The 9,989-nt window shown below is 50.1% G+C and overlaps 1 protein-coding gene across 1 annotated transcript in view; it reads left to right on the forward strand.

Annotated features, from left to right (window-relative positions):
- The window catches only part of MPL (MPL proto-oncogene, thrombopoietin receptor), a 55,786-nt gene extending 47,911 nt beyond the window's left edge, over positions 1-7,875 (forward strand). The window contains exon 12 of the mRNA XM_032966316.2: positions 324-7,875. Within this exon, the coding sequence (XP_032822207.1) occupies positions 324-1,199 (876 nt within the window). The 3' untranslated portion in view covers positions 1,200-7,875. The remainder of the gene's footprint in view (positions 1-323) is intronic.
- Positions 7,876-9,989: the final 2,114 nt, after the last annotated feature.

Genomic DNA, 9,989 nt, shown 5'->3' on the forward strand with positions numbered 1-9,989 from the left:
GTGTGTGCATGCGCGTGTGTGTGTGCGTGTGTACGTGTGGGGAGCGGTAGTGTAACAGCGCTTCGAACTTGGCGACCCGGGTTCAATTCTCGCTCACAGCCAACACCGGTGACGATTATCTGAACTAGGTCGACTCAGGCGCAAATGAGTGCCTGGTGCTGTGTGTAAACATCGCCACGAGGGAGACAAAGGCGGCCGGGTGTAGTGTTGGCCACCCACCCCCTCGTGTGCTGTGCCGGCCTTCATAGGTGCTCGCTAACAGCACCTGCCCCAACAGCCTGTTAAGGCTATACGGGGGATCTTTTGTCTTTTTTATGCAACAGAGGTGGTTGGGCGAGTCGTACGAAGTCGGCTGCACAGTCACAGCCGACTCGGATGCGCAGGTCTGTGTCGTCGAGGTCCTCTCGGAGCTGACGGAGACATCGCCCATGGCGGGGAGGAAAGAGGTGGGAACGATGAAGATCGCAGGGGAGACGGCAATGATCGACGTTTTCGAAGGAAAGATTTTTGACGACCTCGGCAAGGAAATCGAGCTCCCACTTCTGATCGAGTCCGCTCCGAGCCTCGTGCCGAAAGCCGTCACGGACCGGGGCGCCGGCATCGTTTCCCCGCCGCCTCTACGCAACAACAACAATAACAACAAGGACGCGAGCGTGGCCCGCCTCTTGCCGAGCGCAACGCCGCTTGAGGACGACCTCTCAGACCGTCGGGCGTCCCCGGGCACCGGGAACAACCTGGCACCGCTGCCGCCGGGAGGAGACCGCGCGGACGAAGCCTCGAGGACGCCGTGCCACGAGTACGTCTGGCACGGCCACGCGCTGTCTCTCTGGCCGGGGCCACCTTTCTCCAACGGGAATTTCTCGAACCTAGCCTACGTCCCGCCGCTCGAGTCGCCGAAGCCTCCGGACGGCGCCGATGCCGGCGGCGGCGGCGACGTTGCCGTCGCCACGCTCGAGGCTGCGTCCACGACCAGCCCGCGCTCCACTTTGTGGAGCTGCGAGCGCTCTCGGCAGCCGAGCAGTGCCAGGACCTCGCTGCCGGCGACGTCGCCGGGGCGTCACTCGTACGTGAACTGCGCCAGGCGTCCCGACGCGCCGTCGCGAACTGCGCCGGGACGCCGGGACGCCTGCGGGGCGGCCAACGGGCACGGCGACAAGCTGCTGCCCTACGTGAACCAGTCGCTCGAGAGCTCCATGTAGCGACCGACGCCGCGCTCGCCCGTCACCGGCCGCATTCAACCTGCCGCGGTCGCCTGTTAGCTGCCGTGGTCATCTGCCACTTTCCCAGTTTCCAACTCAATCCGAGAGCTTTATCCGAATCCAATGGCTGTAATTTAATGGGGAAATCGATATCGGGTATAACAGCAGGCGGCGGCAGTTCTCAAGGGAGGGGACTGGCTCATGGCACGGATACCGTGCAAGATAAATATTGGGCGTGCGGGAAACAATGAGCAATATGAGTCAAAGTAAGCTATGGGATGTATTCAATCGCATTACAGTTGTAATAAGGACGCTACTCGCAGTGCAGGGGTAACAGTGGTGCAGCGTGCTCAACAGCCGTGACCCATTTTACAATCAGAATTTGTATTTCTTCTGGAGGAATCAAATGAGCTATAAAGCTATTTTACACAGATGTTAAGTAGGGGTGGGTCACTTGCCATGGGTTGAGGCTTTAATGCCAGGAGAGCCCAAAATAAATCAAACAAATCACAGCACAAGATGTTGGTAAGTGGCTGTAACTTGGTCAGTCACTCAATATAAGTTAACGGGAATTTTGAGCACAAGTAGTTGTTGCTCCTGCTTCTGAACGGAAACCCAGGGAAGCACCTGGCCCGGCACCGTCGCCCCTGGCGACCGCCCGGCACCGTCGCCCCTGGCGACCGCCCGGCACCGTCGCCCCTGGCGACCGCCCGGCACCGTCACCCCTGGCGACCGCTAGGCACGGTCGTCCCTGGCGACCGCCCGGCACCGTCGCCCCTGGCGACCGCCCGACACCGTCGCCTCTGGCGACCGCCCGGCACCGTTGTCCCTGGCGACCGCCCGGCACTGTCGCCCCTGGCGACCGCCCGACACCGTCGCCTCTGGCGACCGCCCGGCACCGTTGTCCCTGGCGACCGCCCGGCACCGTCGCCCCTGGCGACCGCCCGGCACCGTCGCCCCTGGCGACCGCCCGGCACCGTCGCCCCTGGCGACGGCCCGGCACCGTCGCCCCTGGCGACCGCCCGGCACTGTTGTCCCTGGCGACCGCCCGTGCTCTCGCTGAAGTGTCCCCCGTCAACGCGACGCTCGCCTCTCCACATCTCGTGACGTTTTGTCAGTCAAGGCGCGAGTGTTCGTTAGGCCGGGAAAAACCACAACCCACGCCGTCGTATCAAGAACGAAACGAAAATAAATAGGCAGACGAGCGAATCGCGTGCCTCCAGCCTATGCGGACTGCGTAACAAATCTGTCATTTTAGGCGGTCGCTACCCTCCTGCTGCACGTGGCTGCCTGTAACCCAGGAACCGTGGAGGCAGCAGCAGCAGCAAGGGTTGGTGGCTCGCCGCACCCCAATGTTGTGAACCTCCCTTCCTGCGGGCATTTGAAGAGGTGGCCGTACCCTGGCATGCCAGGAGGAGCTGCAGCTACATTCGGACTGTGTGGGATCGAGTGTTGTCACCTCACTCGGGTGTGTTTTATCCAGGTGCTCTGCTTTTCTCCCACACGTAAACATACACGAGTTGCCCCATAACACCGTCATATATAGAGGGCTGCAGAGTTTGAGGTATCATTTGGCGCCCTCTCATCGCCTGGCTGCTGACTTACCCCGCTCGTCTTTGGTTTCTTACGGGTATCCCTCGCTTTGCACGGGTTCCATTTGTGCGATTTAACAAATACGCGGCGAACTTGTTGTTTCTACCAAATATGCGCTCTATGCGGTTTGAATTCACTCTCATTTGGCGGCTACGCGGTCGGGCATGGGACAACACTGTGTACTGTGTGTGTAATATTTGTGTGTACCGGGTGTGTACTGCGTGTGTACTGTGTACTGTCTGTACTGCGTGTGTACTGTGTATGTACTGAGTGTGTACTGCCTGTACTGCGTGTGTACTGTGTATATGACTGCGTGTGCACTGTCTGTACTGCGTGTGTACTGTGTATATGACTGCGTGAGTACTGTCTGTACTGCGTGTGTACTGTGTATATGACTGCGTGTGCACTGTCTGTACTGCGTGTGTACTGTGTATATGACTGCGTGTGTACTGTCTGTACTGCGTGTGTACTGTGTATTACTGCGTGTGTACTGTGTGTATTACTGCGTGTGTAATGTGTATGTACTGTGTATGTACTGCGTGTGTACTGTCTGTACTGCGTGTGTACTGCGTGTGTACTATGTATTACTGCGTGTGTACTGCTTGTGTGTACAGTGTGTGTACTATTTGCGTACTTGATTTGAAGCTTTCGTGACTGCAGGAATCCATTCTCTCCGGTTCTTTCGGTAAAGTCACCACGTAGGTATAAATAATAAGAGATCACGACGTTTCGATCGCAACAAGCGACCGTCTCTTTTTTCACCTGAAGACGGTCGCCTGTTGCTGCGATCGAAACGTCGTGATCTCTTATTTCTTCTACCTACGTGACTTTACCGAAAGAACCAAAGAGTATGTGCGTACTGTGTGTGTACTCTGTGTATGTACTGTGTGTATTGCGTGCACACTATGTGCTGTGTGTGTACTGCACATGTACTGTGTGTATACTGTGTGCGTACTCTGTGTGTATACTGTGTGTGTACACTGTATGTGTGTGCTGTGTGTACTGCACATGTACTGTGTGCTGTGTGTACACTGTGTATGTGCTGTGTGTACACTGTGTGTGTGCGGTGTGTGTACTGCCCATGTACTGTGTGTGTACACTGTGTGTATTGTGTGTGCTGTGTGTATACTGTGTGTGTGCTGTGTGTGTACTCTGTGTGTACACTGTGTGTACACTGTATGTGTGCTGCGTGTACACTGTGTGTGTACTGTGTGTGTACACTGTGTGTGTGATGTGTGTACACTGTGTGCTGTGTGTACACTGTGTGTACTGTGTGTATACACTGTGTGTACTGTGTGTGTACATTGTGTGTGTGCTGTATGTACAATGTGTGTGCTCTGTGTGTACACTGTGTGTGTGCTGTGTGTGTACACTGTGTGTGCTGTGCGTGTACACTGTGTGTGTGCTGTGTGTACACTGTGTGTGTACTGTGTGTGTACACTGTGTGTGTGCTGTGTTGGTGCTGTGTGTACACTGTGTGTGTACTGTGTGCTGTGTGTACACTGTGTGTGTGGTGTGTGTGTACATTGTGTGTGTGCTGTGTGTGTACGCTGTGTGTGTGCTGTGTGTGTACTGTGTATACACTGTGTGTGTGCTGTATGTGTACACTGTGTGTGTGCTGCGTGTACACTGTGTGTGCTCTGTGTGTACACTGTGTGTACACTGTGTGTGATGTGTGTACACTGTGTGTGCTGTGTGTACACTGTGTGCTGTGTGTACACTGTGTGTGCTGTGTGTACACTGTGTGCTGTGTGTACACTGTGTGTGTGCTGTGTGTGTACGCTGTGTGTGCTGTATGTGCTGTGTGTGCTGTATGTACACTGTGTTTGTACACTGTGTGTGTGCTGTGTGTACACTGTGTGTGTGCTGTGTGTACACTGTGTGTACTGTGTGTGTGCTGTGTGTACACTGTGTGTACACTGTGTGCTGTGTGTGTACGCTGTGTGTGCTGTGTGTGTGCTGTATGTACACTGTTTGTACACTGTGTGTGTGCTGTGTGTACACTGTGTGTACTGTGTGTGTACACTGTGTGTGTGCTGTGTGTACACTGTGTGTGTACTGTGTGTGTGCTGTGTGTAAACTGTGTGTGCTGTGTGTACACTGTGTGTACTGTGTGTGTGCTGTGTACACTGTGTACTGTGTGTGTGCTGTGTGTACACTGTGTATGTACTGTGTGTGTGCTGTGTGTGTACACTCTGTGTGTGCTGTGTGTGTACACTGTGTGTGTGCTGTGTGTGTACACTGTGTGTGCTGTGCGTGTACACTGTGTGTGTGCTGTGTGTACACTGTGTGTGTACTGTGTGTGTACACTGTGTGTGTGCTGTGTTGGTGCTGTGTGTACACTGTGTGTGCACTGTGTGTGTGCTGTGTGTACACTGTGTGTGTGGTGTGTGTGTACATTGTGTGTGTGCTGTGTGTGTACGCTGTGTGTGTGCTGTGTGTGTACTGTGTATACACTGTGTGTGTGCTGTATGTGTACACTGTGTGTGTGCTGTGTGTACACTGTGTGTGCTCTGTGTGTACACTGTGTGTGATGTGTGTACACTGTGTGTGCTGTGTGTACACTGTGTGCTGTGTGTACACTGTGTGTGCTGTGTGTACACTGTGTGCTGTGTGTACACTGTGTGTGTGCTGTGTGTGTACGCTGTGTGTGCTGTATGTGCTGTGTGTGCTGTATGTACACTGTGTTTGTACACTGTGTGTGTACTGTGTGTACACTGTGTGTGTGCTGTGTGTACACTGTGTGTACTGTGTGTGTGCTGTGTGTACACTGTGTGTACACTGTGTGCTGTGTGTGTACGCTGTGTGTGCTGTGTGTGTGCTGTATGTACACTGTTTGTACACTGTGTGTGTGCTGTGTGTACACTGTGTGTACTGTGTGTGTACACTGTGTGTGTGCTGTGTGTACACTGTGTGTGTACTGTGTGTGTACTGTGTGTAAACTGTGTGTGCTGTGTGTACACTGTGTGTACTGTGTGTGTGCTGTGTACACTGTGTGTGTACTGTGTGTGTGCTGTGTGTACACTGTGTATGTACTGTGTGTGTGCTGTGTGTGTACACTCTGTGTGTGCTGTGTGTGTACACTGTGTGTGTGCTGTGTGCGTACACTGTGTGTGCTGTGTGTGTACTGTGTGTACACTGTGTGTGTGCTGTGTGTACACTGTGTGTGTGCTGTGTGTACACTGTGTGTGCTCTGTGTGTACACTGTGTGTGCTGTGTGTACACTGTGTGTGCTCTGTGTGTACACTGTGTGTGTGCTGTGTGTACACTGTGTGTGCTGTGTGTAGACTGTGTGTGTACTGTGTGTGTGCTGTGTGTACACTGTGTGTGTGCTGTGTGTACAGTGTGTGTGCTGTGTGTACACTGTGTGGGCTGTGTGTACACTGCGTGTGTGCTTTGTGTACACTGTGGGTGTGCTGTGTGTACACTGTGTGTGCTGTGTGTACACTGTGTGTGTACTGTGTACGTACACTGTGTGTGCTGTTTGTGCACTGTGTGTGTGCTGTGTGTACACTGTGTGTACTATGTGTGTACACTGTGTGTGTGCTGTGTGTACACTGTGTGTGTAATGTGTGTGTGCTGTGTGTACGCTGTGTGTGTGTGCTGTGTGTACACTCTGTGTGTGCTGTGTGTACACTGTGTGTGTACTGTGTGTGTACACGGTGTGTGTGCTTTTTGTGCACTGTGTGTGTGCTGTGTGTACACTGTGTGTACTGTGTGTGTACACTGTGTGTGCTGTGTGTACACTGTGTGTGTACTGTGTGTGTACACTGTGTGTGCTTTGTGCACACTACGTGCGTACTGTGTGTGTGCTGTGTGTACACTGTGTGTGTGCTGTGTGCACACTACGTGCGTACTGTGTGTGTACTGTGTGCTTCCCTCTGGCTTGTTGGCTGATCGTGCGGTCCACGCTATGCCGTTTCGCTTTGCGCTGCCCGCTTTTTTTGGAACTCATCGACCGCATAGAGCGATGGGAAACCTGCTCTGACATTACGTGGAGGAACTGATACGGACAGCAGGCGAAGCGTCTGCTTAGGTTAGTTTGTCACCAAGACGCTGCTTTTTCTTCCCGTCGTAAGCGATCAATATTTCTTACATTTGTTATCGTTTACTATTGAGAGCGAGTTGCTGCTGCTGCTGCTATTGGAGATGGTTACGTGACGGATTCCGTTGGGTACGTTATATATATCTCACGCTGCTGAGTGTAAATCAAAGTGCTGCATGTTGTTGTATGTACGTTTTAATTCGGACCATCACTGTGAAAACAATCGCACTGCGCCACGGACACGGTTCCTGCGTTTCATTGAAGACCGCCCTCGGTGCGCGCGTCTGAATACGTGAAGGTTCAAAAGTTTCCTTCCTCCTCGTGTGTTCTAGAATATTACGGATGTATGTTCTCTAGTATTACCGATATGTTCTACAGTATTACGGATGCACGTTCCAGAGTATTACGGATGTACGTTCTAGAATATTACGGGTGTACGTTCTAGAGTATCACAGATGTATGTTCTCAAGTATTACGAATGTACGTTCTAGAGTATAACATGTATATTCTGGAGTATTACAGATGTAAGTTCTAGAGCCGCGGTTCTCAAACCGTGTTCCGTGGACCACACTGCTCTTTTGCGAGCTCCGTTCAGGTGGTCCGTGTAAAGGTTGCATAATCACGGAGCGGAAGTGGCAGCGAGCTTCTAGATCAGTGGTTCTTAACCTTAACGGAGGTACTGAACCCTGCAAGCTTCATCAGTGCATTCACCGAAACCTTCGTAATTGGAAAAATAAAATATTATTTCTTCAAAACATAGGTATATATTTTATTAGTGCACAAAATGAACAATGCATCAGTTGCACACAAAATCACTGTGTTCAAAGAACAAAACCAACAAAACATGAATTTCACACAAAAACATAACTCAATGAATATTTACTGCAAATCAATGTGAATGTTTCTGTTGCCTTTCAGATACAAGTTCAGAAATGCGCGGCTTCACCTTGGCAAGTGCCACTCTCATCATTTTCGCAACAAAGTCTTCCTTTTAGTAGTTTTATGTCTACCATCCTCGATAAAGATTGCTCGCAAAGATACGTTGTAACAAACGGTGTGAGTATCTCAAGGGCTTTCTTAGCAATAAGAGGATATGGTACAATTTGGTGACACCAAAACGTTGAGAGCGTAGTTGTTCTGAAGAGGTAAAGTCACGTAGGTGAAAATAAAATAACAAAAAATCACGACGTTTCGGCCACAACACAAGCGGCCTTCATCAGGTGAAGGGACGAGACTGTCTGGAGAACAGCGCTGGAGTGGGAGAAGCCACGCTTAGATCACGACCTTTAAGCTGTGTGAGAAGAAAAACACCAAGCGCCTTGACAAAGGAATTAGCATATAATTTAGCATTGAATTGGCTCATTGAAATAGCTAAGTTAAAGTATACACATCCGCAGAGGTACCCCTTGACAAAGGAATTCGCATAGAATTTAGCATTGAAATAGCTGAGTGATTAGCTTGTAACTGGTCACAGAAATAGCTATGTTAAAGTCAGAGCATATACATTCACCGAGGTACCTAGTACTCATCAAACAGGAGAATTTAGCGAAACACAACCACGCTCAGACAGCGGACCTTTAAACTGTGTGCGCAAATTCTCCTGTTTGATGAGTACTAGGTACCTCGGTGAATGTATATGCTCTGACTTTAACATAGCTATTTCTGTGACCAGTTACAAGCTAATCACTCAGCTATTTCAATGCTAAATTCTATGCTAATTCCTTTGTCAAGGGGTACCTCTGCGGATGTGTATACTTTAACTTAGCTATTTCAATGAGCCATTTCAATGCTAAATTATATGCTAATTCCTTTGTCAAGGCGCTTGGTGTTTTTCTTCTCACACAGCTTAAAGGTCGTGATCTAAGCGTGGCTTCTCCCACTCCAGCGCTGTCCTCCAGACAGTCTCGTCCCTTCACCTGATGAAGGCCGCTTGTGTTGTGGCCGAAACGTCGTGATTTTTTGTTATCTTATTTTCACTTACGTGACTTTACCCAATAGAACCAAAGAGTATGGATCATAGCAGTCACGAAAGCTCTAAATCTAGAATTGTTCTGAAGAGTTGCTGTTGAAGCTGGCTCTGCTGAAGTTCAATTATTTCATCATTAGACCTCCTTTGCCAGTACCAAAATGTAATAATAGGGTTTTTCCCCTTTTTTCTGGCAACAAAACTGAAATCTTTTTACAAGGATGCATGTCTGCATTAACCACAATACCTGCAGTCAAAATGCAAACAAAAAACATACTCTGATAATATATGCATTGTCCATGAAACTGATTGGTCCACACCAAGGGACGGCTTTCTTTTGAGCCTCGACCCAATTGGTGCTCGACCACATGACGCCAGAAGGCGTACAGCTCAAAGACAATGCACTATCAAAGTAATGAGGGCTCGGGGTGAGCATCTACATCATTAGACCTCTTTTGGCAGTACCAAAATGTAATAATAGGGTTTTTCCCCTTTTTTCTGGCAACAAAACTGAAACCTTTTTACAAGGATGCATGTCTGCATTAACCACAATACCTGCAGTCAAAATGCAAACAAAAAACATACTATGATAATATATGCATTGTCCTTGAAACTGATTGGTCCACACCAAGGGACGGCTTTCTTTTGAGCCTCGACCCAATTGGTGCTCGACCACATGACGCCAGAAGGCGTACAGCTCAAAGACAATGCACTATCAAAGTAATGAGGGCTCGGGGTGAGCATCTACATCATTAGACCTCCTTTGCCAGTACCAAAATGACTCTCTGGTGGGGAAGTATCCGTCGAGAGACTTTGCGAGCTCATCTAAGTGCATGGCAATTGCTTTCTTTAGCTCCCCAGGTACAGAAATGTCTCCAATTCCAGACACGTCTTCGATCTTACTTACACAGTCGTCCAGCAGGGGAAAGTTTTCGCAGTTATCATTCTCTGTTCATCGTTTCCATAAAGGTAGCTTTTTTTTAAACGCCTTCAGGTTTTCTTCCGCTTCGATGATGTTGACTCCACCGCCCTGCATCTGTCGATTGAGATGATTGAGAGCATCGAAAATAACGGCCATATACGCCAAAATGAGAATGAACTCAGAATTTTCGAAGCAATCTGCGTGACAATGTTGGTACTCTCGCAAAAACAGGGCTAATTCCACACGCATGGCAAAAAGACGAAT

The sequence above is a fragment of the Petromyzon marinus genome, chromosome 35 (genome assembly GCF_048934315.1).
Source record: "Petromyzon marinus isolate PM22_M1 ecotype Great Lakes invasive population chromosome 35, UKy_Petmar_22M1.pri1.0, whole genome shotgun sequence".
In the NCBI taxonomy this organism is placed as follows: domain Eukaryota; kingdom Metazoa; phylum Chordata; class Hyperoartia; order Petromyzontiformes; family Petromyzontidae; genus Petromyzon; species Petromyzon marinus.